This window comes from Talpa europaea (assembly GCF_964194135.1).
Source record: "Talpa europaea genome assembly, chromosome: 9".
NCBI lineage: Eukaryota > Metazoa > Chordata > Mammalia > Eulipotyphla > Talpidae > Talpa > Talpa europaea.
In genome coordinates, this window is record NC_140076.1 from 76963722 (window position 1) to 76988789 (window position 25068).

The 25068-nt window shown below is 53.6% G+C and overlaps 1 protein-coding gene across 7 annotated transcripts; it reads left to right on the forward strand.

Annotated features, from left to right (window-relative positions):
* Positions 1-817: 817 nt before the first annotated feature.
* ARHGEF2 (Rho/Rac guanine nucleotide exchange factor 2) lies at positions 818-23875 on the forward strand (the record flags this gene model as incomplete). 7 transcript variants are annotated; one of them, XM_084242644.1, is made up of 22 exons in its annotated part: positions 818-880; positions 9046-9190; positions 11315-11382; positions 11711-11774; positions 12730-12859; positions 13061-13170; positions 13315-13461; positions 14473-14723; positions 14895-15020; positions 15353-15470; positions 15665-15913; positions 17428-17504; positions 17891-18060; positions 19545-19612; positions 20863-21063; positions 21421-21540; positions 21660-21727; positions 21849-21884; positions 22083-22137; positions 22349-22785; positions 23111-23294; positions 23802-23875. In XM_084242644.1, 22 exons carry the CDS (start codon positions 818-820, stop codon positions 23873-23875), a joined length of 2961 nt encoding a protein of 986 aa, XP_084098770.1. The 7 variants fall into 7 exon arrangements, with proteins under 7 accessions (XP_084098770.1, XP_084098769.1, XP_084098771.1 ...); XM_084242643.1 differs by having other exon boundaries at positions 22083-22133; positions 22345-22785; XM_084242645.1 differs by having other exon boundaries at positions 13321-13461; positions 22083-22133; positions 22345-22785.
* Positions 23876-25068: the final 1193 nt, after the last annotated feature.

Here is a 25068-nt window from a genome sequence, read left to right on the forward strand (position 1 = left end):
TCCTTAGCTCTCAGCCCTCGGGAAAGGTGGCGAGCAGCACCCCCCACCCCCCGCAGGAGCTGGCAGAGGCGGGGCCCGAGGGGGATGGGCAGAGTGCAGTCTGGCCGACCCCAGAGAAATGGTGGCTTGAGGGACAATCCTCTCCTCGTAATCTTAGACCTCTGGGGTGAATCTTCTCCACGCCCTCTCAGGACCCAGCCTTTAGTTCCTCTTTGATTTCCCCCGCCCTCTCCTCACCCCTGCCCCCAATCATAAAAGGGGTCGGTAGGCTCTGGCTGGCTTTGATGGGCCCCAAGACCAGGAAGGAACTAGTCCGGGGCTCCCTGGAGAGCTGGGGGCGGACAGACAGTCCCGCCGGCGGGTCTTTAATTTAAAGACTCAAGTACCACGGAGGGGGAGGGGAAAGGCCAGACCTGGGTGGGGCGAGGGCTGCAGGGCTGGGCTGGGCTGGGGTGGCGGGTGCCTGACCTATGCTGCCGGCGGGGGTGACAGCGCCGCCGCGGGAAGGGAAGGGAGACTGAGGGGCCCCTCCTGCCAATCTCCCGACCCCGGCACTTCCAGGACGGCCCCTCCGCCGCCCAGCGGGCCGTCCCGCGCGCCGGTACCCCGCCCTCCCTCCGCCCCGCCTCCCCCTTCCTGAGCCCCCGCGGGGGTGGAGACTCGGGTTTGAGGAACTGGCTCTGGGTGCCGGGCGAGGGGAGCCAGACTTCCTGTCCCCGGGCCGGCGCGCGCGGGGCCGACCCCTCCCCGCCCTCCCCGCACAATAGCGGGACGCCTGGGTCCGCGCCGCGTCCTCCCGGGCTCCCCCGTTCGGATTATGTCTCGGATCGAATCCCTCACGCGGGCGCGGATCGACCGGAGCAAAGAACTGGCGAGCAAGGTGGGCTCCGCACTCCTCTCCCTCCGCCCGCCGTCCCCCGGGCGCCCCCCATCTGTTCCCCTGCTTTCTGGGCGCCAAAATCGGGCGGAGCGTCGGGCGGGAAGGCGGCGGGACGGGTGGTGGGTGGGTGGGGACTGGGCGCGTGGGGAGGGGGCTGGGGGGCCGTCGGTGAGACCCGCACCTCCGGCTCCGCCCGGGTTCCGCGCCCCGATCCCCAGAGAGTGGACCTGAGGGTGGTCGCCTCGGATCCGGGCGGGACCGGGCGTTTTGGGCCCCCGGAAAGAAAGTTGCCCGGGTAAGGGATGGCGCGGGAGCGGGAGGCGGAGCGGGGGTGGGGGCGGCGTGGCTCTCCGGCCCGGGCCCCACCGGGCTGCTCCCGGCGCCCCCCACCCGGCGGTCGCGGGCCGGGTTGGTCCCCCTTTGTCCCTCCATCCGGCGGCGGGGCTGGAGGGGGTGGTTTCCCGGTTTCCTCCCGCCGTCACCGCGCCCCGCCGAAACAAAAGTCAGCTCCTCCTCTCGTCGCAAATGGACTTTCCAGCTGTGATTCAGTTCTCGCCTCCGGTGGGCGGGTGACTGGGCTCTGGACGCCTGATTTCCCCCCAAGCCATCAAGCTCAGGTGAAGGGAACAGAGGCCTTTGTGTAGTTGAGAGCCTTTCCTCCACCCCTGGGGTGCTGAGTACCCCTGGGGGTCCCGGAACACCGGTCCCTCATCTCGGTGCCCCGGCAGCTCCCAAGGTCCTTGTTCTCCCGAACAGGGATCTTTAGGCTGACCCACTGGGCACTGTCCTCCTGCCCCCCCCTTCTCCTGTCTCTTCTTGGGACACCTTCACCTATCATTTCAGGAGTCTTGGTGTGTAATTATCATCGTCCTCCCATCCCCAGCATGACCTCTGGCCTCTCCTTCCCAAGTATCCTTTATCCCTGTCATTGTACCCAGACCCACTCCCAGAGGCAGTGACCTCTCCACACCCCGTACCCCAGGAATTGAAGAAGCAGACTGGTGGGTGGAGAGTGAGAGCTGGGAGGAGGGTCGTGCTTGCAGGCAGCACACAGTACCCATTATCAGAAAGGCCAGGACCGGCCTAATGGTGGTTTCATCTCTGGCTCCCCTCCTAGCCCCTGCCTGGTCCTGGGCTCCCCGCCCCCAACCTATGCTGACTTACAGCTTCTGGCAGTGCCCCTCTGGAACCTTCAGAAATAATGGAATCCCTCCCTGCACTTCCCTCCTAGCTCCTAGTCTGACTACCCGCCGGGAGGCTAACTTGGGAGAGGTTCCATCCTGGAACTTTTTTCTTAGGGGGGGTTGGGATAAGATTCTGCTAACAGGAAAGCAACCCGGGATTGGAGTGGGACCTAAAACAAACAGGGCCAGGGGAGAGGTGGCTGAAGTGGTGGAACAGTGGGGTGGCAGACAGGCTCTACTCAGCCCAGTGCCAGGCCTGGCCACAGCACGGAAAGTCTGTTTATTTTTCAACCGTTTGAGCTGCGGAGACCCTGGAGGAGAGCCAAGGGGGGCGGAGTGGTTTTTTGAAACCACGGAAATTTGGTTCCACCCTAAAAAGGAAAGCCATGGGGGAGCCTAGGGTGGGGAATCAGACCTGGAGGGGGATGTGGAGAGGTGTTCTGGGAGGGTAGTTACTGGATCCTTTTTCCATTATTGGAAGCACTGGGGAGGGGGCGGGGGCAGATACCTGGGTCTTCTTGCTGCTTTTTTGTTTTTTTTTGTCACCGGAGGGACTAGAACCCAGAGCTTGTCTCTGCCTATCTTGAGGATGGCCGCGTTGGGGGTGGGGTGAGGAGGTTAGGCATCTGGCTAGGGTGCTGCGTGGGGGGGCTGAGTGGGTGGATCGGAGAGGGCAAAGAGGCCACTGGAGGAGGGTGGTTGTCAGTTTGGGCTGGTCGGAAGGGGAGGGCCACCTCCGGAAAGCTGTGGTTACAGAAGAGGGGAGTTGGTTCTTAGCCAACAAACCCTGGATCCCCTCTTCCCCCTCCCCCAAGCACACCAGCTGTCTCCTTTCTTTTTATACTGTGGTGGGAAGTAGAGGGGGGCTGCTGGAAATGAGATTATTTGTAGAAGATGGTCTCCCCTGCTACCTATTTGGGGGGTCAGAGCTAACCACTCCATACCATACCCCTCTGCCAGTCTTTGCCTTCCTGCCGGCACCTCCTGATAGAAGGAGAAATTTAAGGTCGCACCTGCCCCTTTCTCCTTCCCACCCTCATAGCATCTTTCTCGGGAGCTCCCACTCCCCAAGCTTCCTTTTTCTTTTCACTCTGTTTCTATTCTTCCAGGCTGTCTTCACTTCTCCACCCCCTCAATTCTCTCTGCTCTACTTCCTACCTCCTCAAGTCCCAAACCCCATAGGTCCCTCTTTCTCTCTTTAGCCTCCTGTGCTTCCCTCCCTCCTCCCCCAGACTCAGAACAAAAGGGTCCTTTCCTGTCTAAGAGCCATAGGGTCCAGAGATCCAGGAATGGCTCTGGAGACCAGGGGTCCCCTTAAAATCTCTAGGACCCCTGCGCTGGAGTGTGGTGGGCAGGTGGACTGGGGAAGAGAGGGAGAGACTCTTTCTTTGTTCTGAATAGTGGAGAGGTGGCTGGCTTTGTGTGCAGGACTAGGAGTGGATCCGGAGAGTAGGGCTGGGGGAACCAGGTGGGAGGTGTGAGGGCTGGCAGTTTTGGAGGCAAGTTGAGGAACTGGGGGTCTCCCAAGAGACTGAAGCATTTAAGGGGCGTAAGAAAAAATTCTAGGGGTCCCGGAGGTTAGGGAAAGAGCTGAGGGGGAAGGGAGAAGGCAGGATTGGGAGAAGGAGAAGGGAAGGGAGCCTGGGGGACAGGAATGAAGCTTAAGGAAGTCACTAAGGGACTTGGGGGGAGGGTGTCAAGAGAAAGACTTGGCTAAGGCTCCCCAAAGAATTGAAAGAGGGGTCTGATCTCAGTCCCTCTGGCTTCCCTGGAACCATGACCTTGGGATCAGGGAGGGAGCAGATGAGTTTCATGCTTGCATGTGGGGTGTGTGTGTGTGTGTGTGTGTGTGTGTGTGTGTGTGTGTCAGCCCCCAGACACTCTGGTTTACGGTTTGGATCGGTCACTGAAGTAGGGGGCTCATGCTCCTTGGAGAGTAGGAAATAGATCCATTCTTTGCTTCCGTCTGGGGTCTGAAGTATCATCTAGGAGCCTGAGTGAGCAGACTGGTCAGGCCTCCCAGAGCTAAGAGAAAAAGACTGAAATTGCTGGCTGGACCCTTCTGGGATTGTTTATGTCTCCTTGGGGGACGGTAGGGGGAGCAGCTGTCCCCCTCCCAACTCAGCCGGCCTGCCCTGTGCCAGGAGGGCAGGGAGTCCTGGCACAGCTATTGTTCACTTGCACAAATGCCCGTCTGTTTGCATCACTCCCCCCTCCCTCTCTGCCTGTCTCTCTCCTGACCCGACAGGTGTGGCCCGTGGGGGGCAGGCTGAGCTCCAGGATGGATGCTTGGGTCTCAGGGTCTCTAGCCAGATTTTATTTCCTGTGGCCCTTAGTGCCCCTCTTCTGCCTCACAGATGTGCCTCCCCTATTGTCCAGTGTCTCATCTTCATTCATTAAACAAGCATTTATTAAGTGCCTTTGTGTGTGCAGCGATGTCTTTTTGTGTTGTTTTTGGCTTTGGCTTTTGTGTTTCCGTTTAGCTGCCTTCTCCTCCGCCTCCTGCCTTCATCTTGTCCCTGGAAGCCCAAAAAGTAGCCTCGCCTCCCCAAGGCTGTGCCCAGCCCTCTTCTCCACCCCTGGCCAGAAGCATTCCACCTTCTCATACCTCAGCCCTGTAACTCATCCCCCAGGATTCAGGGCCCCTCACAACATGTGACTTGCACCCCTGCAGTCCAGGGGCTCCTGGTCACCAGACAGATCTCGCCATTTTGGGGAAGGGGAAGCTGGAGCAGAGGTGATTGTGAGCATCCCACAATTCTCACAGAGCTCTTGGTTTACATGTACCTGACAGAGGAGCAGGGACACCTGGAAACGCAGGCCTCGCTTACAGAGGGAGCACAGGAAGCCGGGCTTGGGCATTGCCTTGTCCTTCATGCCCTTCGCTGTTTGCCTCTTCTCAGCCTGGGCAACAGCGTTTGGAAAAGGGGAGACAGCCTCTACCTTTAGACTTTTGAACCGCCAAGCACAATGCCCTCTGCTGTTCACCCCATCTCTTTCCCCAAAGTGACCAAGATCTGAGATGACTAATGAGGAGAAGGTTCTGGGTTGGCCTTTTTCTGATGACCAGAGGAAAGCTCAGAGGAAGTAGAGAGGAGGGGTGGGAGAAATGCAAAATATGAGCAATTAAAGACTCAGAAGCTCTGATAAGGAAGAAGGCCTCCTTGGAGCAGGGACAAGGGTACCACTGGGACCCCATGTCTTGGTGTCCATCCATCATCCTTCAGCCATCCTTCCTTCCCCTTCATTTCCAAGCATTTTTTTTTTTTAAGGAAGGTCTACGGTGGAAGAAGCACAGGTTTTATTTATTTATATTTTAAAGATTTATCTATTTATTTATACAAGCACTGGGTACAGTCAGAAGCGCGGGAGGGTAAGAGAATTCACCAGTCAGAGGGGGGAACAGAACAGGCAGAGTGACGAAGTATACTGCTGAGGGGAGCAGCGGGCGGCAGGAGAGGTCTGCGGTGCCATGTGGGACCCTCGCCTGGGGGCCAGGGATCAAACCTGTGCTGCAGAGGCTGCGCGAAGCTTCACAACCCAGCGCTCAACCGCTGCGCCACCAGGGAGGCCCTTCCAAGCGTGTTTTGAGTCTCTCACGTGTTTTGTTCCCGGCACCCTTGATGTGGTTGGTGGTGGAGTAGACGGGCTGTGCAGCAAGAAAGACTTCCAGAAGGGTGTATGAGCTAGCATGACCCTAGACACTGGACAGCAGATTAACTGAGCCGGAAAGGCCTCTAAGTGTTGGGACCAGGTTTGGCAGATTGTGGGGTAATAGGCCCTTTTCCTTGGACTGATGGGGCTGGTGGGGCTGTCAATGGGCAAGTGATGTGATTATCTTAAGAATACCTGGAAGAGAGGACAAAGAACCAAACAAGCCCATTTACTCCACTCCGGGGCAGGCACCAGCCGAGCCTGAGCCCAGGGGAGGGCGCAGACTGCCACTGGGACAATAGCACTAGGCAGTGCTGGGGCCGCTTGCTGCTGGGCAGCTCCCGTGTTGGGATGTGCTGCTGTTGGGCCTGCTGCCCGCTGCTGGCCCCCCTAGAGAGGGGGTCTCTAGAAGAGAGGGTGAGTGTCCAAGGCGGAGGAGGCTAGGCTCAGAGTACCAGGATGGTCTGTGGGGCATTGATGCCAGAGAGAAGGGGCTGAAGGGGCTGCCTCAGTCCTCTCTCCTTCCCCTCTCAGGTGAGTGCTCCCTGAGAGCAGAGGTCATCTGGGAAGGGGAGTTGTAGCTGTTGGGCAGCACCACCCACTCTGGAGTAGACCCTAATCCAGACACGTTCTTTTTATTTTATTTATTTATTTAATATTTTATATATATAATTATATTCATTTTTTAAACATTTATTTATTTATGCGTACAAGAGTTGGGGTGCAGGCCAGAGGTGTGGGGTGTGTGTGTGAGAGGATTCACCAGAGACAGAGTGGGGAGCAGAACAGGCAGACTGACTGAAATACACTGTTGAGGGGAGCAACGGGTGAGACAAGAGAGGTCTGCTGTGCCATGTGGGTCAGCTTCCAGGCCGGAGATTGAACTGGGAATCAAACTTTGTGCTAGTGCTGCAGTGGCTGCTGATAGCTTCACAAGGGGACTTAACCCCTTGTGATGCCCACCAGGGCAGCCCCATGTTTTTTGTTTTTTTTTTTAAAGATTTATTTATTTATGTATACAAGCACTGGGGTACAGTCAGAAGCGCGGGAGGGTGAGAGAATTCACCAGAGCCAGAGCAGGGAGCAGAACAGGCAGAAGGACCGAAGTACACTGCTGAGGGGAGCAGTGGGCGGCAGGAGAGGTCTGCGCGCCAAGTGGGACCCTCCTCCAGTGGCCCGGAGCGCTGCAGAGGCTGCGGGCAGCTTTGCAACCCAGCACTCAACCCCTGCGCCACCGGGGGAGGCCCCCCATGTTCTTTCTTAATGTAAGTTTTCATGTTTACCTGTGTGCTTGCTTTTTATTCAAATGTAATAATCCTCAATTTTTTATTTGTGTCACAGAAGGCTGGGAGGCAGGCAAGAAGAGAAGGGGGTGGCAGTGAAATGTTTGGACTTTGTCTTTGAGGCCCTATAAGGTGGTTATTCAGAAGGGGAGCATTAGAACTAAAGAGCTAGAATGTGGAGCAAGATGGACAGAATTTAGATAAAAGAGAGTGTTTTCTACTCTTTTCTGCAAGTAGATAGACCAGAATAAAAAAAGGGATCCTGGAAGATTGGAGGCTAGAGTCAGAGGCTAGAGGTTGGAACTTCCTTAACAAGGCCTTGGTGGGGGAGGAGTTGTCTTCAGCCAGGAGGAGGGAGAGAGAGGCCTAGGGCAGTAGGAAAGCTTGTAGAAAGGGAGGCTGAGGTGGAGGAGGGAGACCATGAGTCGGGAGGACATGGGAAGGAGACCAGGAAGTGGGAGGAAAAAGAGAAGAGAAAAATAGATGGTGGGGAGGTGAGTGGCCTGAGACCTCCAGGCACCAGTCATCTTGAGACAAACCTAGAACTTCTGAGGGAGGCAGGAGAGGTGGATCCTGGGCCACAGGGGACCCTGAGACCCTAGTGTTCTTGCGGTCTAGTGCCCTCTGACCCCAGTGCTGTTGACTCAGCGCCTCCACACTTCCCTTTTCTGCCCTCTTCTGCCCTCAACACCTGACCAGTGCAGCTTCCCCTTTCCCCCTTGAAGGCTATGTGACTGGAGCTGAGAATCAGAACTGGGGCCACACTGAACACTCCCCCGAGTTCCAGCTCTGTCCAGGGCCCCAGCCAGTGTCCTCTAACTTGGGGCTCATCCCCTCAGTCTCAGTTCTTTGGCTTCTACTTCTTGGTTTCTGAGAGGCGGGAGGGGTGTGGGCTTGTCCAGTCTTCCTGCTGTCCGTCCTCTAAGAGTATAGGGAAAGCCCAGGGGTCTCAGGTGACCAGAGAGGAAGGGGCAGGGATAGGTGGGAAAATGGACTCCCATCTTCTCACCTCCTCAGGCTTTGGGGACGCTTGAAGAGGGACAGAGAAGGCATCAGAGATGTCTTGACCTGCAGAGGTGAGGGGCAAAGCGGAGAGGAGCTGAGATGAAAATGGCAGCTCTGGGCTTTTGAGAAAGCACGTGTGCTGGGCCCCGCCTCTACAGAGACCAGAAGAACTGATACTGCAGCTGGAGGCTGAAGGGTAGATGCCAGAAAGGACGTCCTAGGATGGGAGAGACGAAGTGGAGGAGGAGGAATAGAGGGAGCGATCCTAGGTTTTGCAGGGTATGAGAGGGGTGCGAGTTAGACTGCAGGAGGGACTTCCTGCCACGACTGAGACGGAGACACCCAGCAGCTGAACTGCTTTCCTTAAACACCCCAGAGAGGAGGAGTGACCTAGAGCAAAACCAAGCTCCTTCAGCCTGGAAGCTGGGCTGGTGGGGGCAAGCTGCCTCCTGGAGAGGGAGGGGCTTTGCTCCCCTGGCTGGGTGTATGTGGAAGAGTTACAGGTTGAGGCTCCCGCCCTAGAGGGTGGGGGTAGAAGTGGAGGTATTCTGCCCCCTTCAGCCAATCTAATAAGGGGATCTCCTACCCCCCACTGTGACAGCGGGGAGACAGTGGCACCAGCACTGGTTGTCATGGTTATAAGAGGAGCTAACTCCCATAGATGTTAAAGCGCTGGTGAGCTGGCATCCTCTGCTTCTCCTGCTCTCCCCTCCTCACTGCGCATCTTCCTCCCGGCACAGAGAAGAGAGTACAGCAGCTCAGGGGGCGAGCAGAGCCCGGGCTGGGAGGTGGAGTGAGGACGCCGAGGTGAGGTCTAGATCCAGGGAGATGAGCGGCAACAGGAGGCAGCCCAGCCGCAGGGTCCAGGTAGGTCAGAGGCCACTGAGGTCCAGAGAGCTGCTCTAGCCACTGCCGACCCCCTGTGCAGGCTCTACTTTAGGAGGTGGTGTCTTTCCAGCCCCCCTCTGCTGTCTCTGGTCACCTCGGACACACTGACTTCTTCCAGCCTCACTTCCTGTCTCTCTCACCCCTTCCACAGACCCGGGAAAAGGAGAAGATGAAGGAAGCCAAGGATGCCCGCTACACCAATGGGCACCTCTTCACCACCATCTCTGTTTCGGGCATGACCATGTGCTATGCCTGTAACAAGAGCATCACAGCCAAGGAAGCGCTCATCTGCCCAAGTGAGTTGTTTGCACCCTGAATGTCACTCTGACTGTGCCTGCTGAGCCTGATCTTTCCATTTGTCCTTTCTGCCCTGAATCCATCAAGGTCACTCTCCTCTTAGAACCCTAGTCAGGCCCAAATGCCAGGGCCAAAGACTTGATCCCCTGCTTCCAGGGCTGGTGGCTCTCAGAATATGCCGTAAATGGGGCTGTTTGGGAATTGGGGGAGGGGTGGCTGGCTGGGATGGTTCCCCTTGCAGCTGTCGTCCACTGGGTATCCCCCAACTCCTTGAACAGCTGTTGAGGGCTAGGGGAACTAATTGGAGAAGGAAGAGGAATGTTGGGGGAGATAGATGGGATAAAGATGCTGGCTTTGCAACTGGTTCTGCCTGTCTTGGGTAGACTTCAGAGTCCTCTGCCCCCACTTTGTATTGACTCGGTGGAGCCTGAAATCTCTTCAGTCTCTAAATCTCTGCAGTTTGAAGCAGAGGATGGGAATTGGACCTTTGGTCTTGAATTTCTAGTCTGACTGAGACACAGAGAATAAAAGGGGAACAGCCAGGAATGTGTGTGTCAGGGTCCAGGGGTTCAAACTTCCGATCTTTACCCAGATCTGAGTGGGGGAGCCCTATATTTAGAAAGCATAAGCAAGGAATTCTTCCTTTCCAGGATCCCTACACAGAGGACTTCTGCTCTGTCTTCCACACCACCCCCCCCCACCCCAAGTTGGTGGCAAAGAGCTGCTTCTGATTAGAGCAGGTTTAAAGGTGTGACATGTCATTGAAAAGTAGAACAGAAACTCCAGCCACTAATTCCCTATGGAACTTGTGGAAGGAACCCCCAGAAGGAACCTGTGAGGCCTCCCTGGTTCCTCACTGCTCAACTTAGAGTTATGAGGAGGGAACCCCAATCTAGATTCCTCTAGAGAGCTGACAAAATTCCCAATCCGGAAGTTGTTGCCAGGGGAACCAGGGAGGCGGGCAGCAAGCGCTATTTTGAGAGCAGGTGGAAAGCGGAGGTTCGATCCAGAGACACTAGGTGCTGGGGGCAGGAGCTCCCACCCTCTGGGAGCTCCAGGGGGTAAGGGCAGTCCCAGCCCCCACTTCTGTCTGTCCCTCTGCCCCACCCTACTGGCCTTGTATTTGTGGAAGTGAACTTGGTGCTGGGTATTGTCTGAAGGAGTTAGCAGAGTTTCCGGTGTTGTACGGGGGCGGGGAGCTGGAGAGGACCGAGGCCTGAAGGCCTGTGGGGAAAGGGACAGCAGTGGTCCCGGTGCCGAGGCTTGACTGCTTCTCGCCTCTCCTTTCCTCTCCTCCCCATGCCAAGGTGGGGTGGGTGATGGGGGAGAAGCAGATGGAGTGTGGGATCTGTGGGTTTGCCTTAGTTGGGGAACAGGACTCCCCGGGCCTGGAAGGGAGAAGGCACACTGAGAGGAGTTGCAAACCGAGCAGGCCCTGCTGAGCAGCACAATAAGCAAGCAGCAGGCTTGCAGGAGGGGCAGGACTGGCCCCCGTGCTGCCACTCCACCAGCTTTCCCCCTTGTTAGGCCTGACCAGAGTCTGGGCACACATGTGGCTCAACAGAAAGAGCCACCAGCCTTTCTGAATCTAAATCCCAGCTCTCCCACTAGCTCTGGCCTCTAGCCATGGTTTGACCTCTGGAGGACAGCTTCCTCCCTCATCTGTAAAGTGAGGCTATTTCAATCTGCCACAGAGAGTTGTTAGTCTCAAGTGATTGTAGGGGGTTCACAAGATGCCCAAGGAATGTGATTCCCCCCTGCCCCAAGCCCCCATCCCAGCTGCTCCTGTGCCATCTTCTCCGTGGGCGTCCGCTTTTCCATCTGTCGTTCTAACCACCTTTGTGTTTCTTGAGCTCATCTTTGGCAGCCAGTAAACCCCATCTTCCCTCTAGTCTACCCCTCAGGTCACCTTGGAGTCAGGATTGGCCACCCCTCCTAATTGCTTAACTGAAGTCAGGAAGGGGAGGTGGGAGGAGAGGGACTGGGAATGGTGATGGTTGAGAAGTTCGGGCTGGGGGCAGAGTTTCTGAGACGACGTGCAGGGGGAGATGGTGTCTGCATGTGGGTGTATCCCCTCCTGTACCACCTGCCCTCCCTTCACCCTCTCTACCCCACCCTCCCAGCTTGCAATGTGACTATCCACAACCGCTGTAAAGACACCCTCGCCAACTGCACCAAGGTCAAGCAGAAGGTGAGATGGCAGGGAGGGCAGAGGGCTGGGGGGAGAGGGTAGTGAGTGTGTGGTGCCCTCATGCCTCTTCCATTCATTTCTCCCCCTGTGTTCCTCAACCCCTCTCCTCACCAGGGGGCAGCCCAGAACCTCCACCCCAGGCCTCAAGCCCCTCCTGGGCTAGACTACTGCTGGAGACACCAGCTTTGGGCTCAGCCGCCCTGATGCCCTTAGCTATGGTGCCAGCTTTTCCCCAAGGAGGCCAGCTGCCCAGTTCCTGTCCCATGCCCAAGGAGGTCACCCCTAGGTGACACTGTTCTTGATATCTCTCCCTTGCCCTGTTTCACAGCAACAGAAAGCCGCCTTGATCAAGAACAACACTGCCTTGCAGTCTGTTTCACTTCGCAGTAAGAGTGAGTATGAGTAGCCCCTCCAAGGGTCTCAGGACCCCAGCCTCAACCCTAAGCTCTGCTGCCCCCTTGAGGTCATCCTTGGCAGAGCACCTTCCTCCCTTCTGTTGGCTGGTGGGCCCTGGGCATGTCCAGACTCCTGGGATTAGAGGCAGGGCAGGAGAGTTCCAATGGGGCGGAGGGCTTGAGGTGGCTGGCCATCTGGGCCTGGCCTCACCCTGTGTTTTTATCATTCATTCACACTGTGCATGGATGTATTGGCTACAATGTAATAAAAAGAGCTTGGTGCTTAGAGTGCCGAGTGCTTGGCCAGCCACAGGCTGGGGTGTGGCTCCAGACAAGTTTGTAACATTTTCTGAGCTCCGGTTTCCTCATAGGCGTATTTTTTTTTTTTAAATACTAGTTTGTATCTTTTTATTTTTATTTATTTTTTTTGTTAAACTTATTTTTCTTTTTTTTTTTTAAGATGTATTTATTTATTTATACAAGCATTGGGTACAGTCAGAAGCGCGGGAGGGTGAGAGAATTCACCAGAGCCAGAGTGGGGAGCAGAGCAGGCAGAAGGACCGAAGCACACTGCTGAGGGGAGCAGCGGGCGGCAGGAGAGGTCTGAGCGCCATGTGGGACCCTCCTCCGGTGGCCGGGGAGCAGCTGGGGATCGAACCAGCGCTGTGGAGGCTGCGGGCAGCTTCACAACCCAGCGCTCAACCGCTGCGCCACCGGGGAGGCCCATCCTCATAGGCGTATTTTAAAGAAGAGACAAGGTAGAAAAGCGCTTTGTATACATTAAAAGCATTGTACAAATATAAAGTGGCTTCACTGTTATCATTCCTGGACTAGAGAGGAAGGCTAAGCGTGAATGGGAGAGGATGTCTCATTTCTAGGTGAGAAGCCTGGGAGCCTGAATCCTGGGAAGGCACCAGGTGTGATGTTTGCATGCTCGGTGTCCCCCCCACAGCTACCACCCGGGAGCGGCCTAGCTCTGCCATCTACCCCTCGGACAGCTTCCGGCAGTCCCTGCTTGGCTCCCGCCGAGGCCGCTCCTCTTTGTCTTTAGCCAAGAGTGTTTCCACCACCAACATTGCTGGGTGAGCCTCTGCTAGGGGAGGGAAAGCCAGGCTGTGGTGACTAGGGAGGCTGGGAGGGCCTTCCTGTCCCTGAGTTCAGAATTACAGACTACAGGTAAGGAGAACTCAGTGACTGCCTCTCAGATCCCAGGCTTGGGTCTCCCCAGGGAAGGGATATCTGGCCTGGGTCGGGATGATGCAGCCAGTCTCCCCTGCCCTCAGACACTTCAATGATGAGTCTCCCTTGGGGCTGCGCCGGATCCTCTCCCAGTCCACAGACTCCCTCAACATGCGCAACCGAACCCTATCGGTGGAGTCCCTCATCGACGAAGGTGACCGTGCCTGCACCTGGGGGGACTGTGGAATGAGTGGCTGGTGGGAGCAGGCCCAGGATGGAGGGTGGGAAGTAATCTAGGAAGGGCCCAGGGTCCCGGGAAGAGAATCAGGCTCTGAGTAGTTTCCCTCGCTATGTTCAGGCGCAGAGGTTATATACAATAAGCTGATGAGTGACTTTGAGATGGATGAGAAGGACTTTGCGGCTGACTCGTGGAGCCTTGCTGTGGACAACAGCTTCCTACAGCAACACAAAAAGGAGGTGATGAAGCAGCAGGACGTCATTTACGGTGAGCCACCAGGGCTATCCATTCTGTTCCTTCTCTACATTCTGTTTCTCTGTGCCCTTCTTCTGCCAACCCCTACCTTGAAAGACTGTCTCCCATATACCCTACTGACCTCTTTTTTTTTTTTTAAGATTTATTTATTTATGCATACAAAAACTGGGGCACAGGGGTGTGGGGGTGAGAGGATTCACCAGAGACAGAGTGGGGAGCAGAACAGGCAGACTGACTGAAATACACTGCTGAGGGGAGTAGTGGGCGAGTCAGGAGAGGTCTGCTGTGCCATGTGGGTAGCTCCCTGGCAGGGATCGAACTCGTGCTGCAGAAGCTGTGGACAGCTTCATAGTGCTGCGTCTTAACTCCGTGTGCCACCAGGGAGTCCCCATCCCTTTTTTCAAATCAGTTCTTAGTCTTTATTCTCTGACTCCTTCATGCCCAGACTGTGCTGGGGACTCTGGGAAACCTAGACATGAGGAGGACACCTATTATTGTGCTAACACAACTTATATCTTGAGGTGGCTAGACATAAAGGTAAAAACTGATAGGAAATTGGGCCTCCCCGGTGGCGCAGCGGTTGAGCGCTGGGTTGCGAAGCTGCCTGTGGCCTCTGCGGCGCCGGTTCGATCCCCGGCTGCTCCCCGGCCAGCGGAGGAGGATCCCACATGGTGCGCAGACCTCTCCTGCCACCCGCTGCTCCCCTCAGCAGTGTACTTCGGTCCTTCTGCCTGCTCTGCTCCCCACTCTGGCTCTGGTGAATTCTCTCACCCTCCTGCGCTTCTGACTATACCCAGTGCATGTATAAACAAAACAAACAAACAAATATAATAAATGAATAAAAACATGCCTCTATAAAAAAAAAAACTATTAAAAAAAAAAACTGATAGGAAATTGATCCAAGATGATCATGACGCAGAACATTAGTCTGGAAGGGATCTTAGCAGCTCAGATGAGCCCTGAGGGTCCCCACCTAATGCAGCCACCCCAAAATAGAGGCCAATTGTCTCACTCTCCCCGCAGAGCTGATCCAGACAGAATTGCACCATGTGCGGACACTGAAGATCATGACCCACCTCTTCCGCACGGGGATGCTGGAAGAGCTACAGCTGGAGCCCGGGCTGGTCCAGGGTCTGTTCCCCTGTGTGGATGAGCTCAGTGACATCCACACGCGCTTCCTGAGCCAGCTGTTAGAACGCCGACGGCAAGCCCTGTGCCCTGGCAGCACCCGAAACTTTGTCATCCATCGCTTGGGGGACCTGCTCATTAACCAGGTAAGAAAAGGCAGGACCCATGCAGTGTCACTGGATTGCGTGTTTCTTGCCTCCAGGGAAAGCTGGAGAGGCAGGAAACTGGCTGGTCTGGTGGGAGTCTTGAGGGTGTCCAGGGGGCAGGGTGAGGCTTTGGGGGATATGCTGACCCAGCCTTGTTCCCCCAACTTCTAGTTCTCTGGTCCCAGTGCTGAGCAGATGCGTAAGACCTACTCGGAGTTCTGTAGCCGCCACACCAAAGCCTTAAAGCTTTATAAGGAGCTATATGCCCGGGACAAACGCTTCCAACAGTTCATCCGGGTGAGCAAACCTCTCAGGACCCACACTTAGAGCTGCATTCACCGGGGAGTGTATGTGCCACACCTACCAGGGGGCTAGCGTTCACCATTCACCTATGGATCTTGTCACCAGTAAGCCCTCATGGTGGTCGAGTGAGTGCCCTTCCCTCCTAGTCCTTGATCTTCACGGTAAGCCTGTGGCATGTTACTCCGTTTTCCAGATGCAGTCAGCTAAGTCAGCATGAGTTGGGGCTGCCTCAGAGGTCAGACTCCAAGCCCTAAGCCTGTCAGGCACTCTTTTCCTTGCCCTCCCCTGCCCCACTCCAACCCTAAGTCCCACTGATTCGCTTGCAGAAGGTGACCCGCTCTGCTGTGCTGAAGCGGCATGGGGTCCAGGAGTGCATCCTGCTGGTGACCCAGCGCATCACCAAGTACCCGGTACTCATCAACCGCATCCTGCAGCATTCCCACGGTGAGGGGATACCCCAGAGGGTGGGCAGGAGAGGACCACCCGGGAGGAGAAAGGCTCGGGGACACCAAGGGAAGGGATAGGGTCAGATGTGGCGTCCTGGGCAGGCTCCCAAGGTGTGGTCAAGAGACAAGGGAGCCGGGGTTGGAGTGAAGCTGGCTGAGCCAGCTCTCATGTGAACGGACCCCCGGTGCCAGGAATTGAGGAAGAACGCCACGACCTGACGGCAGCACTGGGGCTGGTGAAGGAGTTGCTGTCCAACGTGGACCAGGATGTGCATGAGCTGGAGAAAGGGGCCCGCCTGCAGGAGATCTACAACCGCATGGACCCTCGGGCCCAGACCCCAGTGCCTAGTAAAGGCCCCTTTGGCCGGGAAGAGCTTCTACGGCGCAAGCTTATCCATGATGGTTGCCTGCTCTGGAAGACAGCAGCTGGGCGCTTCAAAGGTCAGTGGTCAACTTGGCCGGTCAGGCAAGAGTTGGGAGTCGGATCTAATTTTGGGTTCTGTTGCAGCAAAAATCTAGATTCTGGCTTTCACTTCATGGCAAACAAAGACTTCTGTACAAGTATGTATTCATTACTTTGGTCCTTGCTTGCCTGCAGAGTTAGCTAGAGGTCATATTCGGGGCAGTTGGTTCTGTCAGTTGGAATCTTGGACAACAGGCAGGAGTTTTGGGGCGATATTCTGGAAGGCTCAGAGGAGGGTGCTAAGCCCAGTGAAGGACAAGCAGGCTGGAGAAGAGAAAGGAGCAGACGGGGCAAGTTGGGGTACCCATAATCCAAGACCCATTCCCAGACTTTATTCCTGGACTGCACCGGCAGTCTTTGCTACCTAAATCAAGGCAAGAGAATGTCAGGCCTGGACTTTGAGAGAAAAGAATGAGAGACAGAGTAAATTGTGCCACCTGAGGCCAGAGCCTGCCTGAGCCTCTGTACCCAAGTTATGAAATGCCCATTCCATGGGCTTGGGGGTTACAGTCTTCCTCAGCCACTTTTCTTCATCCTTTCTCTCCTTCCCATCCCTCCCACGCAGCAGCTAAGAATATAAACCATGGGGGGTTAAAAATAGCAAGGCTGGAGAGCTTTATTTCTGAAGCATTTAGCAAAAAACCTCCCCTTCTGTGTGCTCACAGTTTAGTAAGCTGAAGATGAAGGGTGAGTATCTTTCTTGACTGTGACATCCAACTTTTATGGAATTGACATTTGTTCCCCCTCAGACTTAAAGGACAGGCCCTCGTAGGGTCTGAGAACCTCACAGGTGAGGTGGAAAGGGGAGGGGAGGAGGCCCTGCTGGTGTTGAAGGAGGTGGGTGCTTCAGCCATGGGAGATGCCTGAGGAACCCAACTTTTGCCCTCTGCCAAGCACAAAATGCTGGGCAGGTGCTGAGGCACGGCAGTGTAGGCCAGGTGTCCAAAAAGGTCTTACATTCTTCATTGTTAGACAGCAAGAGGAAAGCTGGAAAAATGATGGCCCTTTCTGTTTGGGGAAGCCTTTTTACTTTCTAGAATTCTGACCCTTTCACATAGAAAAATACACATGTGTGCTATACTACTGTGTAAAATTGCTTATGCAGCCAGAGAGGGTTTGTAGACCCCTAAAGCCCAGCAGTGGACATGTAGGTGTCTGTAGACACTATGTTAAGGAACATGCATCAGTTGGGTAAAGAGGGTTTTCTCCAAAGGCTTCAGGTGATCCCTTATGGTTTCTTAGAGCCCAAGATTCTTTTATCTGCTAGCACAGGCATCTCCCGCCCTCCGCCCCCAACCCCATTTCTGAGCTGGAAGAATTGGGTGGTAAGAGGTCTGGAAGGCAGAGGAAGCAGCCAGTGAGAAGAAAGGCCAGAAAGAGGGGAATTAGGAGCCCTAACTAACAGAGTAGGCCTGGTTCTTAGAATGAGGAGATTGCCAGTCAGACCGACCTTCTAATGCTATCTGTTCTCCTGTCTTTGTCCCCTTGCTAGATGTGCTGATGCTGCTGATGACAGATGTGTTGGTGTTTCTCCAGGAGAAGGACCAGAAATACATCTTTCCTGCCCTGGTGAGACCTTCCTGCTGCTTCTTCCACAGCACAAATGTGTTACAAGCCTTTCTTGCTTTCCTACACAAGCCCAAAGAGCCCTAGAATCCTCCAGAGTCAAACAACTATTACCGTAACCACTATATGAAATGAGAAGAAGAAATAAGAGTAGCAAATACTGTGTACAAACACCTGTACATTCTTACCTTGTTTTTGCAGATGACAGAAGTAAATCTTAAATTGCCAAGGGTCATATATGAATTTATGTCCTCTTGGGCATGTACCGAAGCCTGGGCTTGTAAATTGTCCATTGACTTTTCAGTCCTTTGGGTGTTCCAAGATTGAAGACTGAAGTAGCCGAGCATCAGGATGCCCAGGCTTAATCCTTCCTTTCCTCTGACTGGCAGGACAAGCCCTCAGTGGTATCCCTGCAGAATCTTATTGTACGGGACATCGCCAACCAGGAGAAAGGGATGTTTCTGATCAGTGCAGCCCCCCCTGAGATGTACGAGGTCCACACGGCCTCCCGAGATGACCGGAGCACTTGGATCCGCGTCATTCAGCAGAGTGTGCGCATGTGAGTATGTGCATGGGCTCGGGGTAACTGCAGCGTGGGGCCCTGGCCTCAGCACTCCCTGGGAACTGCCAAGTGTTTGAAGGTGAGACAGAGGCTCAGGGAGAGGCAAGGAGGCCCACGTAGGAAAGGCCTTGTGAATCCTTATATCCTACAAAGTTTTGTTTTACACAAGAACAACAACTCAGCCAACTTTCCAAGGCAGCATCAGTTGACAAGCAGAGGAATACTTTGAGCTCTGTCACACAGGCACCCCTGCTGGCAGCAATTTCAGCTGCATTAACATTTTGTTCTCCTAGGTAGTGGCTGTTACTTATACTCTGTATTTCATTTTACCTTTATTTTCTAAAAATAAATGAAAGAGAGTATCGATAATGAAGGCATTGACACTGGACTCCAGAGAAGTCTCAGAAACAAACCCCATCCAACAGAAGCAAGGAGATGGTTCAGTGTGCTCATGTCTGCAACTCCTGTGATACACATGGCAGGACTGAGGCAGGCACTTGTGTGTTGTGAGAGGAAAGGCCAAGTGTGCGTGCAGCATTAAAAATGGGTTCTTGAAGATTATGTCTCCAGAATTTCAGTTGGGATGTTTATGATTTTTTTCTACTTCAGGAAATGAACTCTTCTTCACTTTGTATATGTAAACTCACCTTTTTTTCCCTTGCAATTTAGACTTCTGAACGTATTTTTCAGAAATGCACATGGAAGTGCGAAATTGCCTGTTCTAGGGACGATTTACCAGCCTCATTGATAATAGATATAGAGCCACCTACTTATTAGCAGTATTAATATTTGTAATTGTGAAAATTATAATTAATATTATTCATTGAAATTGATGTATTGTGTGTTTCAAAGCATAGTTACATTGTTTCCTTTTTTAAAAAAGATTTATTTATGCATACAAGAACTGGGGTACAGACCAGAGGTACAGGGAGGTGAGAGGATTCACCAGAGACAGAGTAGGGAGCAGAACAGGTGGATCTACTAAAATATACTGCTGAGGGGCACAGCAGGCAAGGCAGGAAAGGTCTGCTGCACCATGTGAGTAGCTCCCTCGTCAGGGCTCAAACTTGTGCTGCAGTAGCTGTGGATAGCTTCATGGTGCTGGGACTTAACCCCTTGTACCACCAGGGGTCCCCACATTGTTTCCTTCAATCCTACCCACAGACCTGTGATGAAGGTATTACCCTCACTTTTCAGATGAGGAAATAAGAGGTTACCCCCTGGAAAATAGTGGAGCCCAGACTTGAGCCCATTTGGGTTGCTGCCTAAGCCTGTGCTGTGCTGTCTTTCCTCCTGGAGGGGGCCGTGCACACCAGAAACGCACATGGTCAATGCTAAGAAAAAGCCAGGGTCAAGGGGGAATGAAACCAGGGCAAGTTGCTGATTAACTCTTACCAGGGAAGCCTCTCTAGGAGGAGGAAAGGCTGATTCCTGGTCTGTCACCTGGCTTCTTTCTCCAACCCAAACTGGTCTCTCTCCAGATGCCCATCCAGGGAGGACTTCCCCCTGATTGAGACAGAGGATGAGGCTTACCTGCGGCGAATCAAGAGTAAGTCCACCCACAGAGCTCATTAAATAATTTGATGCATCTGAAATGGGATGATATAAAACTTTTAAAAAATGAGATGGCACTATGAGGACTGATATAGATCTATAACCAGAATATATTAAGTCAGAAGAGCAGGAATTAAAACAATATAAAGTATCTGCTACCTTTGGTGTGAAAATAATGGGACTAGGTATATGCTGTATGTATTTTGTGTGTCAAGTATGTATATGTGTCATATCTAGAAAAGTATTATTACTTAGCTACCTATGAAGGGGAACTAGGATGACCAAGTTGAGACTTAATTTTTTACTATAGGACTTTATATTAGAGTATAATCTAATTGCTATACGGAAAGAACAACAAAAATCAATTGCTTAAATAAAGTAGAAGATGATTTCTTGCCACATAACAGTCCAGAAAGGGGGAGTACAGGGTAATGGTACAGCTTTGCCATCTTCAACATGAAGGTTTCCCGTCTCACGAAGATTTACAAAGCAGCTGCTCTGGCTCCCACTATCACATCTCTGTAGTCCAGCTAATGGGGAGTAAAGGAACAAGGAGATTTTATACCCTTGTGAGCATCCATTGGCTATATAATTTAGTCACATGGCAATATCTAACAGCAAGTTAGGCTAGGAAATGTAGTCTAGCTGGGCAGTCATGTGCCCAGATAAAACTTGCACAAATTCCCTAAGTAAAGGAAGGTCGGAAAATGAAAACTGGTGGACTTGGTGTCACAAATTTTACCTTAGGTTTTGGTTTTTTTTTTTTTTTTTTTTTAAGATATTTATTTATTTATTCATAGAACTGGGGTGTAGGCCAGAGTGCAGGGGGGTAAGAGGATTCACCAGAGACAGAGTGGAGCAGAATAGTGGGGAGCAGAACAGGCAGATGTACAGAAATACACTGCTGAGGGGAGCAGCTAGCGGGTGAGACAGGAGAGGTCTGTGCCAGTGGGTAGCTCTCTGGCTGGGCATTGAACTCATGCTGCGGTGGCTGGTGATAGCTTGATAGCTCTGTCTTTAACCCCTGTGCCACCAGGGAGGCCCCTCCTTTAGTTTTTAAAACAAGAGTGTTTATGTTACTTTCTCCCAAAAAAGCTTCTTTTCATACATGACCAAAAAAAACCCCAAAATTAAGTCCTTCCTCACTGCCCACCCTCAGCCCCTAACCTCTAGGATTGGCCTCCCATTTCTGGCTCTGCTGGGTGCCTCTGGCCCTCCCGTATGCTCATCTGTTCTTATCCACAGTGGAGCTGCAACAGAAAGACCGGGCACTGGTGGAGCTGCTGCAAGAGAAGGTCGGGCTGTTTGCCGAGATGACCCATTTCCAGGTGGAAGAGGATGGCGGCAGTGGGATGCCCCTACCTACCCTGCCCAGGGGCCTCTTCCGCTCCGAGTCCCTTGAGTCTCCTCGTGGCGAGCGGCTGCTGCAGGATGCCATCCGTGAGGGTGAGGGACCTCTAGGGAAGAGTCGTGACTCATCCACTCACCATCACAGAATGTAGACACGTGATTAGACCTGGATGCACATAGACCCCATAGTCCATAAACTCCCCTGAGTACCTCTTCCGTACCCTGTGCTCAAAGGGCAGGGCAAGGGGCTTAGTTCTTGCTCCTGTTAAACACCTTTCAGGCTCCTCTAATGTACCTTGGCCTCATAGGCGGTAGTGTGAGTGAGACCCAGTGCTTGTGCAAGGGCACTGGCCTGGAGGCCTGAATGCTCCCTATTTGGAATGAATGGCAACCCTCCCGTACCCCACAGTTTCTGTGTTGCTCCTGTCCTCATCCCCTCCTCTCTTCCCGCAGTGGAGGGCCTGAAAGACCTGCTGGTGGGGCCTGGAGTGGAACTGCTGCTCACCTCCCGGGAACCAGCCCTGTCTGTGGAACCTGACAGCGGTGGTAACATGAGTCCTGGGGTCACTGCCAGTGAGTGTCGAAGGGAGACAAAGGTAGTGGGTGGCAGGGGTTAAAGAGAATGGGGGAGTAGCAGGGACCAAGTCATGCCATGTCCCTGGGAGTGAACTCAGACCTCTGCTTCTCAACAGATGGTGAGGCCAGAACCTTCAATGGCTCAATTGAACTTTGCAGAGCTGACTCAGACTCCAGCCAAAAGGTAGGTTCTCAAGAGATGTCAGGACTTGGCTAGAGAGTGGGTCAGGGACAGTATAGTCCTGGGAATGGAGCTGCAGGGACTCATGTGCCTGCTGACTCCCCATCCTTATCCATTCCTACAGGATCGAAATGGAAATCAGCTGCGATCTCCACAGGAGGTGAGACGGGCATTTGGTGGTACAGGAAACTGAAGGGAGGCTGAGAAGTTAGACTTAAACTTGGAGCTTTGTGGGGGAGAATCTACATTTCAGAATATCTGGAGTCTTATTGTCTCCACTCCCACACTTACTCAATTTCTAGTCAGTTCTCCCACCCTGAAGCTTGGGCCCTGTTCCCACTCTCTCCTCTGTCCTTAGGAAGCATTACAGCGGTTGGTCAATCTCTATGGACTTCTACATGGCCTACAGGTCAGTGGGGCAAAGGCTGCAATAGGTAACGGGAGGTCCCAGAAAGAGACTAGAGCTGTCCTTTGGGGGAGCAGTCATCCTAACAAGCCTTTCTACACATTCCCCCATTTTAACCTTTCTGGGAATCATGACCTGGGCCCTGGGGACTAAGGGTGAGGAGTAGAAGAAACTGGGGTTCTGATATACCCACCTGTCCCCTTTCCACTCCCAGGCAGCTGTGGCCCAGCAGGACACTTTGATGGAAGCCCGACTCCCTGAGGGCCCCGAGCGGCGTGAGAAGCTGTCCCGAACCAACTCTCGGGATGGAGAGGCTGGCAGAGTTATCCCAATGGCTCCCGAAAAGCAGGCCACAGAACTGGCGTTACTGCAGCGGCAACACGCACTATTGCAGGAAGAGCTGCGGCGATGCCGGCGGCTGGGTGAAGAGAGGGCCACGGAGGCTGGCAGCCTGGAAGCCCGGCTCCGGGAGAGTGAACAGGCCCGGGCTCTGCTGGAGCGGGAAGCTGAAGAGGCGCGCCGGCAGCTGGCCGCCTTGGGCCAGACAGAACCCCTCCCAGCTGCTGAGGCCCCCTGGGCCCGCAGGCCTCTGGACCCTCGGCGTCGTAGCCTCCCTGCAGGCGATGCCTTGTACTTGAGTTTCACCCCCCCACAGGTAAGGGGGGCTTGGATTAGTGAACTGACCTGGGGTGGACATAAGGGGAGAACCTGAAAGCAGTTGGGGATTTGAGCCCAGATAAAATTGGGCAGCAGACTTGATGAGTTAGTTAGCATACTGGTTGGAGAACCGAAAAATTTTGGTGGGTGCAGACAGAAACCTGTTGGTGATTGATCTACTGAAGGTGACTCCTTGGTGAGTCCAAGTAGAGAGAGTTGAGTCTTGGGATCCAGCAGTGCCCACTGCCCCCAGCTGAGCAGGGCCTGCAAGCTTCACACTACTTGTTCCCCAACCTACTGCTTCCCCTGCCTGCCATCTGCAGTCCAGCCGAGGTCATGACCGCCTAGACCTGCCTGTGACTATGCGTTCCATCCATCGACCCTTTGAGGATCGAGACAGACAGGAGCTGGGCAGCCCAGAGGAGCGGCTGCAGGACAGCAGTGACCCCGACACGGGTAGTGAGGAAGAAGGTAGCAGCCGACTCTCTCCACCCCATAGTCCACGAGGTGAGACCCTGGTGGAGACGTGGACTAGAAGTGGGGTGCAGGCCTGGGTGAGGCCTTGGGGCTGTGGTTTACAAATACGCGTGTATCCTGGGACACAAGAATATTTAGAATGGCTCAACAGACTCCTGAGGTCTGGGGTAGCTCTTGAGAGGGACACAGCAATCAATTTCTAAGTATAAAACTTTCAGGTATTTCAAGTTCTTCTAATTGGTTTAGGTAACTGAAAGTAACTAAAAGTTGTTGTGACTTCATACAACAATTATAAAACATTAGGCATTTTATTAATCTTGTGCCTTCATATACTGACAAAATGGACAGGGTACCTAGGTGCGGGTCTGTTACTTGCTTAGTTGACACCTGTTTTCTTTCGCCCAAGAATTCACAGACCTCTGCTATCTCGCAGCTCTCAGAGCTCCTCCGCCCATTAGTGTAGGGATGCAATTGCCCCAGTTGGGGTTAAGAAGGGAGCCTCTGTTTACTGACTAACTTTGCCCCATCTTCCTTCAGACTTCAGCCGAATGCAGGACATCCCGGAAGAAACTGAGAGTCGAGACGGGGAGCCTGTAGCTTCAGAGAGCTAAGGGGGCCCCCTCGCCCCCTGCCCTGTGTCCCTCCAGAAGAACATTACAGGGGGAGGCAAACCTTGGGGACTCCATTCTGCCAATGCTGAGGGAACATTTAAAAGAACTGCTGATTGTCCTTGCCAGCTCTTGGGATCCTTGGATACCTGGGGCCATTTAGCATACTGGGGGAATTAGGCTACAGTGCCCCCTGGTGGCATCCAGAAGCTACACCACAGATGCCAATTTTTCATGCCTCTTTCCCTCTACTTTAGGGAAATTTATTTATTTATTGTTTATTAGTTATGGAGGAAGAGGAGAGATTTAGAGCACCAGGGACATGGGAACCAAGCCATACGGACCAGGGGGCCTTGTCCTTTAACACTACTGGGGTTTACTGAGGCTTAACCATGCAGCTGCTGGGTTCTAGCCTTGACACCCCTCCCCTCCCTAGCAACATCTGTCTTTGCGGGAAGGCTGCAGCCACAGGACCCTACTGCCCCCTCAGGAAGGACTGCGGACAGGGGCATGTCGCTCTCTCCACGCTCCTCAACTCCTACTGCTGTTCTCTCCTCTCTCTCCTCCCTGGAAACACCAGGAAAATCACCTGGTTTCCTAGAGTTGATGGAATAGAGGTTGAGGTGGCCATAATGGTTTATTGGGGGGAGGGGGTGAGGGAGAAACCCACAGGGACCAGAATGTTTTTTTTTTTCTTTTTTGTACCAAAGCCAACTGCACGTGTTTTATATTTTTAAGAAGACTATACGAAGCAGAGAGCAAAATCTCTCTATTTCACTGAAGAACTTGAGAGATGGGGGGAGCAATGACTTCTCCCCTCATCTACAATAAGGGAGGACTTATTCTGTCCTCTTCCCCAGCCATTTGGAAAAAAAGTCTTGGGGTGAACTGGGAGATCTCTGCAAACCCTGACCTCACCCCCACCTCAACAACCATGACCTGAAACCTCAATGTGCATTTTGGGGGTTTTTCAATAGGCCCTAGTTGTCCACCAGCCCCAGACATTTTTTGCCAATTTGTTTTTTAAAAAAGAATAAGGCACAGAAAATTAAAGACCTAAAACCCCATGAATTGCTGTCTCTTACTGGTCTGCGAGTCCTGAGGGTGTGGGCAAGGGGAGAGCTGGGCAGTGAGCTGTGTTGCTCCAAAAGGGGCCTTTCCTCTCACAGGAAGGACAGATGCCTCACGGAAGGGGG